The 22,300-nt window shown below is 41.4% G+C and overlaps 1 protein-coding gene across 1 annotated transcript in view; it reads right to left on the bottom strand.

Annotated features, from left to right (window-relative positions):
- Nucleotides 1-11,721, bottom strand: part of NDFIP1 (Nedd4 family interacting protein 1) — a 51,179-nt gene extending 39,458 nt beyond the window's left edge. The window contains exon 1 of the mRNA XM_052643204.1: nt 11,473-11,721. Coding sequence (XP_052499164.1) covers nt 11,473-11,535 — 63 coding nt within the window. The 5' untranslated portion in view covers nt 11,536-11,721. The remainder of the gene's footprint in view (nt 1-11,472) is intronic.
- Nucleotides 11,722-22,300: the final 10,579 nt, after the last annotated feature.

Genomic DNA, 22,300 nt, shown 5'->3' with positions numbered 1-22,300 from the left:
CTGTGTTTGAACACATCAAAAATTGAGACTGAGTGAGAGTCTGAGGATGATTCATGCGATAAGAACTTATGGTATATACCCAGAAAATTAGGCAGACAAAAAAAATTGTGGTTAACTTTAGGGAAAATAAGGTACTCTCAAGCAAGTAAAACTAATCACAACATACAATGTATCTCAGCTGTGAACATTATTTATTAAATTACTGTAAATATTGAATATTGATCTAACTATAATATGGATATACTAGAAAGTGGAGAAGGCAATGACACCCCACTCCAGTACTCTTGCCTGGAAAATCCCATGGATGGAGGAGACTGGTGGGCTGTAGTCCATGGGGTCGCAAAGAGTCAGACACGGCTGAGCGACGTCACTTTCACTTTTCACTTTCATGCACTGGAGAAGGAAATGGCAACCCACTCCAGTGTTCTTGCCTGGAGAATCCCAGGGACGGGGGAGCCTGGTGGGCTGCCGTCTATGGGGTCGCACAGAGTCGGACATGACTGAAGCGATTTAGCATACTAGAAAGATATAGAGACAGGAAATGGGAGCATACGCAGTTGTGGTAAACGAGAGGTAAACCCTTAAATCTCCTAGTGATCAATTTTTAAAATGCTGAAAACTGAAATCAAGAAGTAATATCTTATGTTTTTTACCTTCACAAATAGTAACAAAACAGCAAAAGAAAGAGCTAAGAAACAGGCAAAAGTAAGCAGGAGACTGCTATTTTTGGTAACAAGCCTGTAATATCTGTAAGAATAACTGTATGTAAGATATGAAAACAAAATATTTAGGTTGGTGCAAATGTAACTGCAGGGCTATATTCTTGCCTGGAAAAACCTATGGACAAGGGAGCCTGTTGTGCTACAATCCACGGGGTCGCAAAGAATCAGACACAGCTGGGCACACACACAAATGTAACTGCAGCTTGGGACTGTGAATTTTAAATTATTATAACTAAGTTCTATATAGTTATATGTCATTATAACTATGACAAACCTAGACAGCATATTAAACACCAGAGACATTACTTTGCCAACAAAGATCCATCTAGTCAAAGCTATGGTTTATCCAGTAGTCATATATGGATGTGAGAGTTGGACTATAAAGAAAGCTGAGTGCTGAACAATTGATGCTTTTGAACTGTGGTGATGGAGAAGACTCTAGAGAGTCCCTTGGACTGCAAAGAGATCGAACCAGTCAATCCTAAAGGAAATCACTCCTGAATATTCATTGGAAGGACTAATGCTGAAGCCAAAACTCCAATACTTTGGCCACCTCATGTGAAGAACTGACTCACTGGAAAAGACCCTGATGCTGGGAAAGATTGTAGGCAGGAAAATAAGGGGACGACAGAGGATTAGAAGGTTGGATGGCATCACCAACTCAATGGACATGAGTTTGAGCAAGCTCCGGGAGTTGGTGATGGACAGGGAAGCCTGGCATGCTACAATCCGTGGGGTCATAAAGAGTTAGACATGACTGAGTGACTGAACTGAACTGATAACTAAGTTCAAACACATCTTTATTAATCAAAATAGGAACCATTATAATCAGCACATTTTTGTCAACAAGAAATAAGTTTATTTATTCATGTAGCATAAAAATCTGTGCTTTGGGATTTGACAAACTCTCAGAAAGCATGTTCTACCTCCTGCTGTTTGTGGAAGCATCTTTTCTGCAAAAAAATTGTCAAGATGCTTGAAGAAGTGGTAGTCAGCTGACAAGAGGTCAGGTGAATATGGCAGATGAAGCGAAATTTCGTAGCCCAATTCATTCAACTTTTGGAGCATTGGCTGTGCAACATGCAGTCAGGTGTTGTCATGCAATAAAACTGGGCCCTTGCTCGGCCCAGCATCTGCTGACCAATGCTGGTTGCAGGCACTGTACTTTTTGGTGCATTTCACCGATTTGCTAAGCATACTTCTCAGATGTAATGGTTTTGCTGGGATTCAGAAAGCTGTAGTGGATCCCAACGGCAGCAGACCATGAAACAGTGACCATGACCTTCTTGTGGTGCAAGTTTGGCTTTGGGAATTGCTTTGAAGCTTCTTCGAGGTCCAACCACTGAGCTGCTTACCATTGGTTGCATAAAATCCCTTTCTGTCACAAGTCACAATCTGATAGAGAAATGGTTTGCTATTGTTGTGTACAATAAGAGAAGACAATACTTCAAAAGGACGATTTTTTTATTTTCAATCAGCTCATGAGGCACCCACTTTTCAAGCTTTTTCACCTTCCCAATTGGCTTCAAACGTTGAACAACCATAGAATGGTCAACACTGAGTTCAGCAACTTCTCGTGTAGTTGAAAGAGGACCAGCTTCAATGTTTGCTCTCAGTTGGTCGTTGTCAACTTCCAATGGCTGGAAACTATGCTCCTCATCTTCAAGGCGCTCATCTCCTTTGCAAAACTTCTTGAACCACCACTGCACTCCACATTTATTATCAGTTTGTGGGTCAAATATGCTGCTGATGTTGCAAGTTGTCTCCAATACTTTATGACTCATTTTGAACTCATATAAGAAAATAGCTCGAATTTGCATTTTATATAACATCATTTTCCTAGTCTAAAATAAATACAAAATAAACAGCAAGTAATATCATTAGCAAAAAAAATAAAGTGCAAAATGTACATTAAAATGATTTATAACAATCACATTTAAGAATGTATTCCAATATCAAACAGCAAAGTCCAACAATGCAAAATTACAATTACTTTTGTATCAACCTAATAAACAGAAAAAAGGTTTAAAATGTGGTTATAAAATGTGTCATGAAAGGGGAATCTAGTATTCACGGGAAACTAACCAAACTGAGGGAGAGGGGAGGAACTCAAACTCCCCTTAGGACAGACTACCTAAACTGAGAGGGTCACTGGGAAGAAGGCAGCATTCCAGGCAGAGGAAGAGGAGGGTTCCTGGCCAGAAAAGGTGAGAGGTGATTTTTCTAACAAGTGAAACAAGTTCCCCAGGGAAACAACAAATCATGAGAGTCCACCTCTACCCTCTTCTCCCACGTCCTGGTCTCCCCACCTACCTCTTACCCGTCCTTCAAGGCCAAGCTCAAGCTCCATCTTCTCAGAAGCTTCCTGCAAGTCTCCGGAAGAGATGATCTTTTCCATCTCAAAATGATGCCATTTATCCACCATCTTATTCTCTTAATTAATGTAATTAACATTACATACCATAATACATTCTCAGGGACTTACTATATGCAAAAAAACTGTGCTGGTTACTAAGAGCAAGGGAAGGATGAAAAGGAAGGAAAAAGGACAAAAAAAGCAGCAGTCTCCAGGTGCAATGAACACAGACTGTGGTTTCTAACATCATTCTCCAATAAAAGGAACCAGGGTTCTTTGGAGAAACAGCTGATTCCAGTATGGCTCAGGAACTATACATGGTAAGTCTGGTGCCAAAAAGTTAAGAAGTGCTTTAAAAACCACAAAGATGGAGCTCTCTCAAAGGGATACAAGTACCAACTGAAGGAGATCCCAATGGCAAAAGCTAGAACAACCTAACAAAATAGTGCTAGCTTATAACTCAAATAATAACATTAATGAGCCCATACCAGTATCAACGAATAAATAAAGTTATGAAAAAGAGACAAATGTCCCACGCAGAAAAATTCCAAATAACTTAATGTAGAGAAGGCAATGGCAACCCACTACAGTCCTCTTGCCTGGAAAATCCCATGGACAGAGGAGCCTGGTAGGCTGCAGTCCATGGGGTCGCTAAGAGTCAGACACAACTGAGTGACTTCACTTTCACTTTTCACTTTCATGCACTGGAGAAGGAAATGGCAACCCACTCCAGTGTTCTTGCCTGGAGAATCCCAGGGACGGGGGAGCCTGGTGGGCTGCCGTCTATGGGGTCGCACAGAGTCAGACACGACTGAAGCGACTTAGCAGCAGACACGTTACCCTCAATGAGGTGGTGGAACTTAACTCCCCAATCCTTAAGTATAAGCTGTACATAGTGAACATAGTGACTTCCTTCCAAAAAGCACAGTACAAAAGGGGAGGGGGAAGGTGGAGTCATTGTATATAGAGAGATTTGACAAACACTACTTTAGCCAGGTGAAATGGCAAACCCACTCCAGTATTCTTGCCTGGAGAATCCCATGGACGGAGGAGCCTGGTGGGCTACAGTCCACAGGGTCACAAAGAGTCAGACACGACTGAGTGACTTCACTTCACTTTAGCCAGGTGATCAAGGTCGACATCAACCTCGATAAGTTGTTGATAGTATGCTGACATTCTGTTGACAGTATGCATTCTTGATATGACGTGATGGAAACAGCAGTTTATCTCTGTGTGGCTTCTTCCCCAAATCTAATTATGAGAAAAGCATCTAACAAATCCCAAAGAAAGGACATCCTACAAATAACTGACTAATACTCCTTAAAAATGTCAAGGTCATCAAAAACAAGGAAAACTTGAGAAACTGTCACAGCCAAGAGAAGTCTACAGAGATATGATGACCTAATGTGATGTGGAATCTGTATAGACTCCTGAAACAGAAGACACAGATAAAAACTGAAAATCTTAATAAAGTATGGACTTTAGTTAATAACAACATATCAATATTGGTTCATTAATTGTCAACAAATGCACACTACTAATATGTTAGTGGGAAAACTGGGTCTGGTGTATACAGAAACTATACTACCTTCAATGTTTCTGAAAATCTAAAAATGTTACAAAAAGTAAAGTTTACTTTTTAAAAATATTTTTAACTTTTTTTTTTTTAAGGAAAGGAAAAAATCCTAAAGAACACACACCAAACTTGCACAGCAGTCACACCTCTGGGGAAAAGAATGGGAGGGAAGTCAAGCTTTCCTTTACAAGTTACTATTTGACTCTAGAATATGAAGACTGTATCTGTGTGCTATTCTGTAACAAGAAATGTTCAACGTTATTGCCACATTTAAGTACTGAATAACAAATAAAATGAAACTGTTATTAAACAGAAACCACTCCTTAAACCTTTGTACTTTCTTTATTTGGCTGCATCATGTCTTAGTTGTGGGAAGAGGTATTCTCGCTGCATCTCAGGAGATCTTTCGTTGTAGCCTAAGGGCTCTAGTTGTAGCCTGCAGGCTCAGTAGTTTCAGTGCGCAGGCTAAGTTACTCTACGGCATGTAGGATCTTAGTTCCCCAACCAGGGATCCAACCCACGTCCCCTGCACTGAAAGGCACAGAGATAAACTGCTGTTTCCACTGGACCACCAGGGAAGTCCCATCAACCTTTATGTTTCTATTCATAAACTATCCAATCTCCAGAAAGACCTCCAAATCACATTCAAGCCACTGATTAACTACCAACTGATAATACTGCAATACACAAATTTAAAAGAAAAACTGTCAAAGATTATACTAAACTGCTAGGGGAGAAATATATAATACAGTAAGAAAATATTTCACTAGAAATGTTCTTAAATTTGATCAATACTGAGAGCTAGTATCTAAAACTTTAAATTGTGGTATTCAGAAAAAAAAAGTCCGTCTAATTGTAACAGCAGGACATGCAAAGTGAAGTCTGTTAACACTCAGCTGGTGAAGGCAACATACACTACACATCTATCTACACAGCCATGAGAAGCAATTAATTACAACTGGACTGTGTAAAATTCAACAGATTCAATACATGATATTCACCAACTGCCTGGTATATTGGCAAAAGTAACTTGAAAATAAGGATGAGATCACCAAGTTGATTCTTTCCATTAATCTCTAATTAAAGTGTTAAAAGTTGTTTTATCTAAATGAGCATTATCCATTACTACAAGAATATGGTTCCACTAAACAGTTATACTGTTCAAATATAAGAATAAATTATTAAGAAATCACAGTCATCATTTTAAAGCCCTAAGAACAAGTAAATCAGAGAGTGTCACTTGAATTTCTCTAAGTCTTTCTTCTTTTAGTTAGCAAAATACAATATTACTCTCATGGTAGGGTTATTTAACAATCTAATTTAATGTAGAGTAATGTAATATTGGTGGTATTCAGGATAAAGTAATTTGAAGTTATATGAAGGGAAACCAATGGGTGGCATCAGTTTAGACAATGCTCGATTTTCCTAGAGCACTTTACTGAGAGTCAGACCCCACAGATAGTTGAAGATCTGCAGCTCCTGTCACTCACAAATCCTGGTTCTGCATTCATGACAAATTATACAAAAGTGCTTTCATGACGTATTTCCTGATGTGATAATATCTGCTTAAAATATCATACCATTGCCTTTTAGAGTTATGCACAGAAATATTTATGGATGAAATGATGTGATTTCTAGAATTTACTACAAAATAATAGTATAAATGAAAAAGTTAACTATTTGTTGATTGTTGAAGCTGAGTGATGGGTGCATAAGTTTTATTACACTAAATTTTTGTAAATGCTTGAAATTTTTCAAAGTAAAAAGTTGAAAATATAAATAAATACTAACAAATTACTCCTAGAAGCAACCCAAGTGCTCATCAACAATTGGATTAAGAAGCTGTGAGATACAAACACACACACCCCACACCTTCTTAATATATACACACAATGGAATATTATTTCACCACAAAAAAGAATGAAATACTGCCATCTGCAGCAAGTAGGTGAACCTAGAGAATAATATGCTTAATGAAGTAAGTCAGATAAAGACAAATACCGTATATCACTTACATGTGGAATCTGAAAAATAATACAAATGAATGTATATGCAAAACGAACAGACTCACAGATTTAGAAAACAAACCTGTAGTTACCAAAGGGGAAAAGGAAGGAAGCACCAACTAGGGGTGTTAGATTAATAGATACAAACTACTATATGTAGAAGTAAATAAGCAACAAGAATATACATATACAGGGAATTATACTCATTATCTTGTAATAACTTATAATGGACTATAATCTAAGAAAATACCAAACCACTATGCTATACACCTTAAACTAACACAGTATTGTAAACCAATTACAATTTTAACAAAGAAAGAAATTACGCCTACAACTCAGTAACAAAAAGCAAACAATTAAAAAATTTGAATGTTTGAATTTGCCCAATTCAAAAATTGGCAAATGATCTGAGTACACATCTCTCCAATATGTACAAATGGCCAACATGCACATAAAAGATGTTCAGTTTCACTAATCATTAGGGAAATGCAAACCAGAATCATTACCAGACGCCACTTCACACCCAGGCTTTATCAAAAGCAAAACACAAACAGAAGGCGTACATGTTGATGAGGAAGCGACAAAACCGCAATTCTTATGCATTCCCGGTGGGAATATAAAACCGTGCACTGCTATGGAAAATAGCATGGCGGTTTCTCAAATAACTAAAAATAGCAATACCATAGTGAAAGTGAAAGTCACTCAGTCAAGTCCAGCTCTTTGTGATCCCATGGACTGGAGAGGGTAGCCTTTCCCTTCTCCAATGGATCTTCCCAACCCAGGGATCGAACCCAGGTCTCCGCGTTGCAGGCGGATTCTTTACCATCTGAGCCACCAAGGAAGTCCAAGTAAAGTGGAGTGGGTAGCCTATCCCTTCTCCAGGGGATCTTCCTGAACCAGGGAACAAACTGGGGTCTCCTGCACTGCAGGTGGATTCTTTACCAGCTGAGCTACCAGGGAAGCAATACCACATAAACCAACAATTCCACTTCTGCGTATATATCTAAAAGAATTCAAAGCTTGGACTCTTTTGAAACTTATTAACCCATTATTCACAGCAGCATTATTCACAATGGCTAAAATGTATTGACAGATGAAATAAAATATAGTATACACACACAATGGATATTATTTAGCTTTAAAATGGAATGAAATTCCGACACATGACACAATGTGGATGAACCTTGAGGACATTATGCTAAGTGAAATAAGCCAGTCACAAAAGGATAAATACTGTATTACTCCACCCATATGAGGTACTTCAGAGTAATCAAATTCACTGATGGAAAGCAGAATGGTGGCTGTCAGGGGCTTGGGGAGGGGGAAATAAGACAGTTACTGTTTAAGGGGTAAGGATTTTCTGGAAATGGATGGTGATGAAATGAAGGCTGCACAACAAAGTGAATATACTAAACAAAATAAAAATTAAAAAAAGAGCCACAGGGGCACCATTCACTCCTTCCTCTAGAATCCTGACGTCATCTAACACTTGAACATGCAAAATGTTTGGCCTGCCCAAGATGAAATTCTTTCCCTCATTTCTCAAAACCTTCCTTCACAATCCTGAAAGAACTTACCCAAAGCTGATCTACAACGCCAGCAGACTACAATACAAACTTGTTAGTGATGCCACAAGCAACTCACTTATTTAGCAGACAGGGAGTCATCTAAAACAAACATTCTGCAGCCCGTTTTTAAGCAGATACAGCAGTGTCATCATTGCCTACTTTCACTGGTTTTAAATCCAAATATCTCAAAACATTTCAGGAAGTAAGTATTTGGGAAAATGCACGATATAGCCCATGATCTACTACAGTGAGGCAAAGGTAGCTTGGAATGGATGAACAGGGTAAATGGCCTCAGAGAGGGCAGCACACAACAAGGTTTTCAACACTAGGCCTCCCTAGAGCTTTCTGAAACAGCGCTTCAGAATGTATGGACACACAAGCTCACGTTTCAAATCGCAAAAAGAGAAAAAAATAAAGCCACAGGAAATTTATGAGCCCAAACTATCTGTGTAGTTTGGGGTGATGCTAAATTCCAATTAGGGACATATTGCTCTTCCAATCAAAAGACCATAAAAGCAAAACCATTATTTGCAGTTATAAATGAATCATAGTTTTCTCCTACATTTACTTCATTAGAAGACCAGCTCAATTTGACTAACCATATCAAATAGAAGTCAGAGGTCCCTTTGTGACAACCAGAAAGTACCATGCTATCAGGCTGCCTAGACAATTCAACAACATTCCATAATTCGAAAGCCTTTTAACTATGTATATTCTCTGACCAAGCATTTCCACCCACTAGAAATTTATACTAAGGAAATAGTTGAAGACGTATGTGACTGAAAAAAAATTATAAACACCCTTAGAGACCAACAATAGGCAACTGATTAAATTACGGTCTAGCCGTAATTGCATGCTATGCAGATGTTAAAAGATGAACCCATCTCATTATACAGCTATAGTGTCTGCCTTTCTACATATATGTGCTCAATACACACACATGCAAACTTGAGAAGGCAAATGTGTTTCAGAACATGTGGGTATGTAAACATACATGTACACATATGCACAAAGTATGTGAAAGTATCATCAGGGGCCCATAAAACTGCATGTATGTACAAAGATGTGCCTGTGTACGTATGTATGGGTGCATAAGACAATACAAATGTATATGTATATATCTGCTAATGTACATGCTTATATTTGGGCCATAAGCCTGTGTTTAAGTAGTTGAGTGTGTATTTACCCTTGTAATCACTACTTAGAAGCGGTGACCTTGAGCAAGTTACCGAGCCTCTAGAGAGTCCTGACTTCGTCATTTAACGTCATCTATACAACATCAAACACTGTCTCAAAGGGGTTCTGTGAGGATTAAGTGAAATAATGGATGTAAAGGTACTTAGTACCATGACTGGCACAGAGTAAATGCTCAATCAATATTAACTTTCCTTATCTGGACACATACACTGATCTACCCTTGTGTATATTTACACAGCTGTAAGTACACAAAGATACACACAAAATATTAACTTTGGTTATCTATAGGTGATAGGTTTTTGGTGTGGGGTTTTGGTTTTGTTTTGGGTTTTTTTTTTTGGCTTTCGTATTTTGCAAATTTTCTAGGAATGTCAGTTCTTTTTTTCATTCTTTTTTTGAAGATTTCTTCAAAACAATGATTTTTTTTTAAGTAAAAAAGATGGCCTGTCCTTAAGATACCTCAATTTTGCATATTTAAAGCTATTAACCACTACACCAAGAAATACGTAATTTTAATACTTCACCATTTTTTTTTTTGTTTCTAGCAGTATGTCAACATTACCTAATAGCTCAAGAAGATGGCAGTACAAAGGAAAGCCTCAGCTTTTTGCTTGTTTGCTTTATCCTAGGCAGGATGAAAGAATGAACTAGATCACAATATGGGATACATGTGATCTGTGAACACCTCGGTGACAGTTAAGTGACACCTGTCATTCGTATTTTACTAAAGCAGAGAGGAACCCAAACCCTTGCCCAAGGTCATACAAAAAAGCACGTAGCCCAGGCTGTGAGAGAGCTAAGGACTAGACTGCACTGCCACAATTTGAGCGTGCTTATGAAACCAAAAAGCTAAATTCTTAAAATTAGTCATATGAGGAGTCAGGCTGTAGGAGGGAGGAAATTACAACACAGAGCTGATGACAGCAAAAAAACCCCAGCAACTGGCCCCACCAGGATTAATCTACATGTTTTAATCATATTGGTTTTCCTCACTTATAAAACATAAAACTGTAGATCATCTATGATAGGACATTTAATTTCACAAAAGCACAATTCCATTTATATGCAAATTAAACTGAAAGCATCTGAAAAAAATGCACGCAGATACCTGCGGTTCCAGTCAACATCAGTTAGCCACCTGGATCAGTTCCCACAATTACGATGTGTTAAATACCTCTAAAAACCCTGCAAAATGTCTCCCTCGAATTTCCGAGGGAAATCAGGCTACAGACAGGCGAGTAAAACAAGCAGGTTCTTCCCCTAGGGCTTCAATTAAGAAATTATACCCGAGATAATAATCCACCCATCTCCTATACATTTTCTCCCCAGCTATGCTATTCAATTTCTTTAAACGTCATTTCCAAGCTTGGAAAACACACAGCGGGCACACGCCCTGCAGCCTGCAACGTTACGTAGTTCGACATTTTAGGGGCATCACTAGTTAAACATTGCGTTTTCCAAATCTGCGAACTGGGACTTGTCCCTCGTATCATTTTGACTTCTGTTTTTAAACACAGGCGAGGGGAATGGGTTTTGACGACCAGACTAGGCTCTGAAACCCTGAATAATCGCATCTCACTGCGGAGAGCTGTCGGCAGCAGCAGCAGCAGCGACTTTAATCTTCTCTCCACCTAATTTCCTTTACATTTCACGTTCTTGGTTTGGTTTTGGTCCCCCCCCCCCCCTTTTCCAGTGACATCAAATTCAAGGTGGAAAAAGGCAAACTGAATGCCCTCAGGTCAAAGCCTCCGGAGAGTCTCGGCTTCTGAGCCGGCGACCCGCCCGCCGTGGGAAATGCGGCAAACACTGCAGGGCGGAGGTTTTTCCACCGTCCGACTCCCGCCCCGCGTCGCGGAGGGACGGTCCCGGCCCGCGGCCGCCTCGAATCCGAGCCCGGGGCCCGCCCGGACGGCCCAGGCCCAGCGCGGCCTGGCAAGCCGCGGCGTCGAGTTGGCTACAGGCGGGGCCGGAGAGCAGGCCTGAAGCGGCCAGAGGGCAGGGCCGGACCGGGGTCGGGGGCGGGGGGGGGCATTTGGGCGCTGCTCACCTGCTGGTACCGGTTGCCGCAGGCTGGCTCCACCGCCGCCAGAGCCGCCAACGCCAACGCCATGGCGCAGCCGGCTGCAGGGAAGGAGGGCGAGCGAGCGAGCTGAAGGGGCGCGGGCGCTGCGGCCGGGGGGCGTCGAGAGGCCGACTGGGACGCGCCTCGGGTGGGTCTCGGTGGCCGCCGCCGCTACCAGGCCAGCCGCTCTCCTCGGGTAGTGAGCGCCGCCGCCGCCGCCGCCGCCGCCGAGGCTCAGACGCGGTCCCTGGGGAGGAGGCGGGGACAACGACGACGACGCTGCGCCGCCGCCCCGCCCCCGACTCGCGCAGCGCAGCCCGGCCCGTCAGGCCCGGCCTCGCCCGGCGGTGCTGCTGCCCGCCGTGGGCTCCGCCTGTCGTTCCGCTCCCCGAGGCTGAGGCGTCGGAATCGGTTCCTTCCAAAACAGGTTGCAGGTCACCGCAGAGAGGGCGACGCTGGTGATGGGTGCCTGGTTCTAAGCACCAAGCTTTCTCTGCGTGCTACTTTGAACCCTGCTCACACACCCCAGACAGACGCCACAGTCTCATTTTAGAGGTCGTTGGTGCCCAGGGAGATTGACAGTCTCCCACAGCAGCCATCTGACCCCTAATATCTATCTGGGTGCAGCATCTCAGTTCTTATCCACTTCCTTCTTGTCTGCCATCCTCCGTAGACTAGGCGTCAGTTCACTACAGGGCAGAGGCTAAATCTGGTTCAATGACTGTGGAAAGCATGTGAAATTCACCTTTCTGTGTCCATACATTATTTGGAACACAGCCGCTCCCGTTTGTTTACTATGGCCTGCAAATCCTAAATTACTTACTATCTGATAAGTTTGCTGATCCTAAATCCTGGAAAACTTCTTGACCCCTGGGTGATCATAATAGCATCCACTATTTTTATGTAGTCCTTTCGTGTTTTAACAGCCTCTGTGGATATAGACACGATGTTTTCTGAACCAAAGCTCTCTGAGGAGGTGTCGTGAAAGGCAAAACTTCAAAGATGTAGACTTGTGAAGAGCTTTCCAGGGAAGAGGAACATATATGCAAAGATGGTGAGGAAAGTGAGAGGTTGCCTTGTGGAAGAATGGAAAGGAGGCATGGAAAGGCCATATAGGAGATACAGTTATTGATGTTTCACAGATGGGGGGAGTTATGCTTGAAGACATTAGATATTTTATTCAAGAACACAGAGCTGGTAAGGGGTAAAGTTGGGTTATAAACTCATCAAGCTAGCTTTCTTAACCATTATCATACAATCAAATTATAAACTTTGTAAAGATGACACTATTTATCTTTGAAATATTTTGGTGTCTCCCACAGCATCTAGCACAGTATAGTTATTGATCCTGGAACAGGCATTTGAGGTCTGCTGTTTCTATCATACCCAGCCATCTGGAATTGCTTCTACCCACATGGCCAACACAGAAAAATACTTAATCTCTGAAGCTTGTTGTTTTTCCTATTTCTTCTTGATTGCCTTTCCAAGTTGGCAGTCTAGAGTTGGCACTACTATCACTATTGTTTTATCTTCTAGTATTCAAATTTAGGTAACTACATGTTTTAAACCACAACTGTTTTGAGCCTACCCTGAGGTCTCTGTATGTAGGAGCCAGTCATAATCAACAAAAATTCTGTAATTTCTCTTCCTCACTTCCAATTCTGTGTGTGTGTGTGTGTGTGTGTGTGCGCATGCGTGTGTTGTTTGTGTGCTCAGTCGTGTCTGACTCTTGCTACTCCCATGGACTGTAGCCCACCAGGCTCCTCTGTCTATGGGATTTCCCAGGCCAACAATACTGGAGTGGGTTGCCATTCCCTTCTCCAGGGTATCTTCCCAACCCAGGGATTGAACCTGCGTCTCTTGTGCCTCTTGCCAGTATCCAAGCTCCAAGAAGTCAGTCCCTGTTTCCAAGCACTGGTCTCACAAATTTTCACTGTGGGAGAGTGAACAGATCCAGCAAAATGCCAATCTGAGTGTTTCCAAGTGGTCTGCTCCTAGTCTGTCCCACAAATGTTATTTTTTATCTGGAAAAACAACTTTCAAATGTAATGATGTACAGTGAATCAATCCAAACATAATCCTACCTTGTGGTCTTATATAATGGGGAAAAAAGAGTCTAATTTGAAATTTAAAAAAAAAAACCCATCAATGGAAAGTAGAAATCCAGACTTCTTTGCCCAGATTTTCTAAATTTACATGTGAGAAGGAATTAAAAAAAGAAGATGTCTGTGCTGAAACATATGGCTATTGGAGCAACAGCTGCCATCTTCATGCATGTCTGCAGCACTTTTGTGGCTTTTGTTGAAAAGAAGTTGCTGTCCTTCCCATCTATTTCTTTCCTAAATTACTTTCTCCTTCAACAGCTATTAATATATACTCCCTGCATGTGGACATACATATTTATCATAAGATAAATACTGGGTTTTCTCACAGGAATATTTTCTCTCAAAAGAAAAAAAAAAGTTGATATTCAGCTTCCAATCTCCCTTTCCTACTCTTTTTCTGAGGTCCTGAACTAAGATGTTTTGTGTTAACCATTAAGATGGTTTTTTTTTCCCTCTGAGTTCCCCCAAAGCCCTTTGTAAACTGGGAGCTCCCTGGAGATCCAGGGGTTAGGACTGCATGCTCTCACTGCCGAGGACCCAGGTTTGATCTTTAGAACTAAACTCCCATAAAGGAGCACGGTGTGGCCAAAAAAAAGAGAAGACTTTTGTAAGTAAACTGAGGTGATGCGTGTTGATTCAATGGCGGGGTGAGCTGGGGAACTGAGGAATTGAGTCACCGCTGTATAAGGTCTGCAGTTGGCAAGCAAACTGTACAGTGAAGGGGAAAACTCTGAATTTCTGACTCACCAATCCATGCCTGCTGCCAGCCAAGCAGACAGAAAAGATAATCCAAGGCTGTAAAAATTGCAGTCTTTGGCTTTATCTCGAGGTGTTGTCAAGAGAGTTTCCACACAGAAAGTTATTAATTTCATATTGCTGCAGTTAGAAGCTTATTTCCCCACAGAACAGCAGTAATACTTTCCATGTGCAATACTTTTTATGTGAACTGCTGGTTCTGAATCATCCATCCTGAGAGAGAAGAGAAAGATTATGGACAAGTAAGAACACAGCTCATGTCTGTTTCCCCACCCCTACCCCAATTGGACAGGGAGGCCTGGCGTGCTGGAGTTCATGGGGTCGCAGAGTTGGACACGACTGAGCAACTGAACTGAACCCCAATCTGAACAAAAATCTCCACGATATAGTCTTCTGTCTTTCACCTGAGGCCTGTCCAAGGCAGTACTGAGCTCAATGAGTAACCAAGAAGGATTTGTTAAATTTTAAACAAAGTCTCACTGGTCTAATATCTCATTTCAGGCCTTGAATATCTCCAGTTAATCTTTTCAGGGCTCCAGCTGAACAATGTATTGCCACTTCTACTGACTTACTATTTCTTTTAATTCTCACTACATCACAATGAGTTTCCTTAAGGGCAAAGGTATTGTCTTGCTATTGCAAATAAAGAAATTATCCACTGATAATTACTACTGCTTGCGGAGCACCTCCTGGGTCTTGGACCTTTTCGTACATCATCTCTGTAACCTTCATAGCTAAACCCTCAGCAGATGAAGAGATTCAAGAAATGTACATCACTTGCTCAGCCAAGGTGTTGTGGAAACAAAATGCAAATTCAGATCTGTCTGACAACTAAACTTGAGCACTGCTCTGTGTGTGGAGGGAAATACGGGACATAGAAGAAACTTGGAGTCTTCACAATGAGATAGAGAAGATAGGAAACACATATTCAAGACATAGTTTTAAATATAAAAATCTCAAGTTAATTATAGTTGTGTTGGCCTATATTAAACAATGCCAAGAGTTGAGGAAGAGAAGTGTGTAATCAGGTGTGATAATAAGGTAAGGATTGAGGAGAAAGGTTTTTGAATAAGAATAAGGATTAGTCATTATAGAAAGAGGGAAAGGCATAGCAAGTCATGAATATGCTAAATACAAAAGCTTAGGAACAGGAGGACACAAAATAATAGTAATATGGGCTAATAAATATTTGGGACTTTGTGACAAGCTTTCTGTCACAGCTACTCCACTTTGCCATTGTATCATGAACACAGTCATAGACAATACTGGACAAACTGGTGTGGCTATGTTCCAATAAAGCTTTGTTGATGGACATTGAAATTTGAATTTATTATTTTCATGTGAAATACAAGATATTCTTCTTTTGATTTTTTTCAACAATTTAAAAATGTAAAACCTATTCTTAATGCAGGTCATACAGAAGCAAGTGGTGGACTGGATTTAACAATCAGGCAGTGGTCCAATCACTAGCTTCACAGTAGAACAAAAAAAAGTTTCTGTGCTAAGAACTTGAGTAGGAAGTTTAAATCGCAGAGTAACGCAGAAGACCCAATGGGGAAGAAAGGGAAAGAGTGAAGAGGATGGGAATTTATAAAAGCTTTTAAAAAGTAAATGGCATATGAAAAAAGTAAGTCAGAGGAAAAGGGTTAGTCAAGTAGGAATCTAACATGAGATATACTCCCGATTCCTTAGTTTACCTTCTGGTCACTGGAATGCAACTGATTGATTCATTCAACAAATATTAATTTAGCACTAATATGGGCAAGTACTGAGGCTTTCTGCCTAGAACTTGAAACTATAAAAGAATAGTTTTTCATTTATTCTCTAAAATGATATTAAGAAATGCTGCTGCTGCTGCTCCTGCTGCTGCTAAGTCACTTCAGTCGTGTCCGACTCTGCGCAACCCCATAGATAGCAGCCCACTAGACTCCTCTGTCCCTGGGATTCTTCAGACAAGAACACCTAAGTGGGTTGCCATTTCCTTCTCCAATACATGAAAGTGGAAAGTGGAAAGTGAAAAGTGAAAGTGAAGTTGCTCAGTCATGTCCGACTCTTAGCGACCCCATGGACCATAGCCTACCAGGCTCCTCCATCCATGGGATTCTCCAGGCAAGAATACTGGTGTGGGTTGCCATTTCCTTTTCCATAAGAAATGCTAAGAGTGGTTATTTACTTATTTTAGTTAACAGCTAATAAGTTTTGGTATGGTATGGCTTTATTTTCATTCATCTCTAAGGATTTTCTAATTTCTCTTGTGATTTCTTGGACTCATTGGTTACTTAGAAATGTGTGGTTTAATTCCTTATAATTGTGCATTTCCCAAATTTCCTTCTGTTACTGATTGCTAATTTCACTCCACTGTAGTTGAAGAACGTACTTTGCCTTATTTCAGTCCTTTTAAATGTATTGAGATTTGCTTAATGCTGAACCCACTCCAGTACTCTTGCTTGGAAAATCCCATGGATGGAGGAGCCTGGTAGGATGCAGTCCCTGGGGTCGCTAAGAGTCAGGCACGACTGACTTCACTTTCACTTTTCACTTTCATGCATTTGAGAAGGAAATGGCAACCCACTCCAGTATTCTTGCCTGGAGAATCCCAGGGAGAGAGGAGCCTAGTGGGCTGCCATCTATGGGGTTGCACAGAGTCGGACACGACTGAAGCGACTTAGCAGCAGCAGTAGCAGTAGCATATGGTCTATCCTGGAGAATGTTCCATGTTTATTTGAATGTATATTCTGCTGGTGGTGGGTGGAGTGTTCTACCGGTGTCTATTAGGTCTAGTTGGTTTACAGTTAATTCAGACCCTCTATTTTCATGTTAATCTTCTGCCTGGTTGTTCTAGCTATTATTAGAAATGGATTACCGAAGTTATCAAATATTATTCCTGAATTGTCTAGCTTTCTTTTCAGTTGTGTCAGTTTTGCTTCATGTATTTTAGTGCCTTATTGTTAGGTACATAAATATTTACAGTATTCACTTATTTTTTACACTGTCTTGATCTAAAAAGGATTTAAGTGGTTATGGTACAGCAAGAAATCATAGATTAGAGTAGATGAGAAAGAAAAAGCAAGACAAGAGTAGCAACATGAAATAGAGTTTGCCTTCTTGTTCACTGTTGTCTCTGTGTGAACAGAGCCTGATGCATAGTAGGCCCTTGTAGGACTGAAATAACATCAAGAATGAGGATGACCCCAAAATGAAGTAATACACATTTTACAGGTGAACCATTAATTTGGCATCCAATTATAGTGAAGATTGCATTGGTTATACAATTGATAGTAAACTTGAGCTAAACAAAACAAAAGAAAGATACTGAAACCAATGGAAAAATTCTCCCAAGAGCCTTCACTAATATTTAATTACAAAGATGCTAAACTGATCTACCCCTCTGTCCTGAACAGAATATATGCTTTAAGTTTTGGGAATCCTCCCTGCTATGAATGATGCTACAGCTGGTCCATATATTTACTGTCATACTTGACTGTGCAAATTGGGCACTGCCCTACTTCAGGAATGGCTATCCCATTGTATTCTATGCAATTGACACCCCCAGCCTTCATTTGGGCAATATACAATCTGTGCAACCATAGGAGGTGACCCCACAAAATCTTTGAGTGATCCCTCCCCTGACAAACGGCTCACAATTTATTTAGGGGCATTGAGGGTGGCAAAGGAATGAGGAACAGCAAAGCGTCCACGAGGAAATCAAGTGACTGATCTTCATCTTTGGATACAGTGTACCAACCAATTGCATGAACTAGTTCCTTGAAAAAAAGAACAAGGTGATTAGGGAAATGCTTAAATCTCTAACCCTCAGGGTGATTGGAAGGGTAAGAGAAGGGCTTCTCACATTTCCCAGGCTGGTAGTTTTCTTACTGTGTTTAGGGAGTATCATAAGAAACACCATTACACAAGGGAAATACTAAAGCTCATATTTATGCCTGTGGTGTGTCAGGGGAGAAACAGTGTGTGCTAATTATGAAAAAAAAAGAGAAGCGACCTGCAGGGGTGGTGGTGGGGGGCCCCTCTGGAAGACACTGATGTTGGTTTAAACTCAGCAGCAGCTTGTAGGCCTGCATGCTGGTTCCTATAGGTCTTGAGGAAACTTCCCAGGTGACTTAGAGCAAGCCCCAGGCAAAGTACAAGAGAAAATCTGTAGTTCTAAATTAGATTACATACAGACCTGGGAATAATACCTTGGTTTTTAAGCAGTGTTGACATCCTGGCCAAATTATTCAGGAACTCCTCTCTAACATTATTCCTGTGTGGGTCTCGCCCACACCACCACATCTTCAGTAACAAAAGCTTGTAGATAGAACAAAGACAAGCCACCTTGTATGCCAAATTCCTTGCCTTTTGTCAGCAGTGCTCCAATAGGATGGTGGTACTAGGCGGGATGGTACCCGAGGAATACAGCCTTTCCAGAACTGATGATGACAAAACAGGTCACAAAACCTCAGATTTTGATTTTAAATGGTCTAACTGGCTGTCTAGGGGTGGTGGAATGGAAGCTGTGCCATTGACTCTTGAAACACCATTCTCTTACCTAGTCTTTCTTTTACCTGTTAAGCCAGTGTCCTTCCACTGGCAAATATGGTCAGTATACTCATCTGTAGGCCGTCCAGAATACCAGCTTAAATTCCCACTGCTGTTTGTCACCATAAAAAGTCTTCAGGCTCCCTTTTTATTGTCCACTGGGCTAACAAAACTCCCTGTGATATCACTGTTCACATGAACATTGCTTTAATAACATTTACTGAGCACTGACTTTATGCTAGGGAGTGTGTCAAGCAGCTTACATTTATTATCTTTTCTTTCCATTCACAGTAAATACATGAGGTAGAGTCTATATCCCTCTTTTCTATGGATGAGGGAACAAGTTGCCTGAAAATTATCTTGCCTGTGTGTGTGTCATAGAAGACTGGGGCTAAAAGGATTTTAGAAATCATTTGACTTGATGCTTCACTTTAAAGAGGAGGAAAGTGAGTTCAGAGAGGTTAAGTCACATGCCCATAATCACATAGCCTGGAAGTGGCAGAGCTGATACCTGATACAAGATTCCTTCCATGTTGGAACTATACCATCTACCATTTGGGGTTAACACACATCACCTTGGCCTCTCTGTGAGTCTGAGGCCCAGTCTTCTGTGATTTGAGAATGTGTGCCATCTCCAAGTGTGCTGTCATCATGCAACCAAATATGATTCAAAACAAGGCTGGGGGCGGGTGGGGGTGGGGGGCGTTTTGTGCTCTCTGTGCATCAGATTGATGATGAAGTCAAACTTCATGACTCAGAATACGCAGAAGCTCTCCAGCCCTTAACAACTTTCCCTACAGGAAACCTGCCAGGTGCTTGGTTACCTTTTGAGTTCTTTGTGGGTGGCAGAGAACGCCACTAAAAATAGATCTGTCCTCAACTCTCCCAGAAGAGGCTTGCAGACTAAAAATGTCACTCCCTTTTCCCTTCCAAACACAGACATCTCTACCCCAGGTATAGCCCTTCCTTACTAACCCAGCAGCTGCCTAAACAGAAGCCTGCCTCCCACCTGAAGTCTAGATTTCCCTGATTGGGGAAAGGACAAAAATGCCTTGAAAGCAGGAGGAAACAACCTTTCACATGAATTTTGGCAAAAACTGCTCTTCTAAAACAGACAGATTTCAAGGAAAAAGGTGTGGGTCTCTGGCTTAGTCTTTTACCTCCTGAAGATCAACTAAGAGGGACAGTGTATGTAAAAGTACTTTGTAACCTGCAAATACCAGGGACTATCACGGGCCTCTGCCTGTGTTCCCCGCATTTTCAGAACTGCAGTGAGTGGAAGAAATGACTTCTCTAGCGATACCTCTGGTGAGACAGATTTTCCGGCCACAGAGACCCAGGGAGTTTTCCTGGCCTGTGCTTTCTCTGGCTAACTCTTTTTGTGCTGAGATGAGATTAAGACCAGTCATTGCAAAAAAGCAGTCCTGAGGCTGGGCTGATGCCAGCTAAAACAAGGTGCAGGGTGCCGGAAGGAGTAGGAATGAATTTCAACCAACCAGCAGAACTGAGGAGACAGGGAGAGAGCCTTGCTCAGCTGTGGGCAGACCTCCCCACTGAGTCTCTGCCGCTGTGTTAACCTGGAATTGGTCTTAATACAAAGACCTGTTTGCTAGCTTCTTGCCAGAAGCATGTGATGCTTGAGCTCCATGGAACACCTTGTCATGTTAGAGCTGTTTTTGGTTCTTTTATTTTATTCACATATTCATTCATTCAGTAAATAGGTTGTTAATTCTTACTTCATGGGCAGCTTTCTCTGTTTCAACAAACCCTTTCATTTCCTGCCCACATACAGAGCCTGCATGCAGTGGGTATAGTAGAAGGTAAGCAGGTTTTGTTTAAATAAAAAAGTAAAGATGTGCTCTGACCAGCACACCCAGTCCATGCCACCCTCCTGGCCCCCACACCATACACTAGAGGTCACTTGCGGGTATTTTCTGTGTTTGGGAACCACTCAGCTCCTGGAAAGCACAGGTTTCAGAATGCCATCATACTCTATTTATAGTATTTTTTTTTTTACAGCATCATTACAGTATTTGTTGGGCACTCTTGTACATAGCTCCACGAGAGATTCTGCAGGAATATAAAAGCAATAACAACAGCAGCAACACAAAGATATATCACCAAGAACAAGAAGTGTGAGATTTCCCTGGCAGTTTAGTGGTTAAGACTTCACCTTCCAACGCAAGGGGCATGGGTTTGATCCCTGGTCAGGGAGCCAAGATCCCACATGCCTTGCGACCAAAAACCGAAACATAAAACAGAAGTAGCAAAATTCAAGACTTAAAAAGCAAACAAACAAGAAGTCTAAGATATGGCTCCCTGAGCTTTAGGAACTTAGAATGGGATACTCAAAGGTGGACAAAATGCAGTGACTCATGCCAAATACCCCAGGCCCAGACAGTTAGTGACAATCAATTCCATCATTCCCGCCAAGGTCAACACAACTCAGAATCCTCAACACAGTGCTCTGAAAATACAACCCATCCACCTCTTTTTTCCACCCCTGTATTTCTGATCAAGTTCAACAAGAGTTCAGGAGAGGAAGAAATGATGGTATGTGCTAGAATGGTTGGGAAAGATACCACAGGGGAGGGAAGTTTTAGCTCTACCCTGAAGGACTGATCCAGTTTGAACAGACTGAGTAAAAGAAAAGAGAGAGGAAGGCTATTTGCTGTATTGAAGTTCTTTACATTTTTTAAAAATGTAGTCAAATCTATGTCTCCTTAAGAAAAAAAAACTTCTTGCTTTAATTAGGGAAGATCTTTCTCACCCCCAAGATCATGAATACATTCACCTATATTTTCTTCCAGTACCTTCATGGTTTTCTTTTTAACATAGACCTATTTGATCTAATTTAATTTACTTGGGAACAAGGAATACGGTAGAAATTCAGTTGTTGGTGGTGGTGGTTTTTAAATGGCAAGCTAGATCTCATACCATTTGTTTTGAATAATCATTTAAAAATTCTCCTTGGGACTTCCCTGGCAGTTCAGTGGTTAAGACTTCCAACTCAGGGGGCACAGGTACCATCCCTGGTCAGGGAACTAGATCCCATGTGTTCTAGTGAAGTGAAGTCACTCAGTCGTGTCCGACTCTGCGACCCCGTGGACTGTAGCCCACCAGGCTCCTCTGTCCATGGGATTCTCCAGGCAAGAATACTGGAGTGGGTTGCCATTTCCTTCTCCAAGGGATGTTCCCGAGCCAGGGATCGAACCCAGCTCTCCCGCATTGCGGGCAAACTCAGACGCTTTAACCTCTGAGCCACCAGGGAAGCCCATGTGTTCTATGGTGTGGCCAAAATAAATAAATAAATAAAATTTGGAAAAAGATTTTTTTAAACATCTCCTTTATCATATACAAAATCCCCTTATATACGTATGTTTATTTCTGAACCCCTGGTTCTTTTTTCAGTCATC

This window comes from Budorcas taxicolor, chromosome 7, assembly GCF_023091745.1.
Source record: "Budorcas taxicolor isolate Tak-1 chromosome 7, Takin1.1, whole genome shotgun sequence".
NCBI classification, from domain to species: domain Eukaryota; kingdom Metazoa; phylum Chordata; class Mammalia; order Artiodactyla; family Bovidae; genus Budorcas; species Budorcas taxicolor.
The sequence above is the reverse complement of the archived record's forward strand: the minus strand, read 5'-3'. Positions and strand labels throughout refer to the sequence as shown.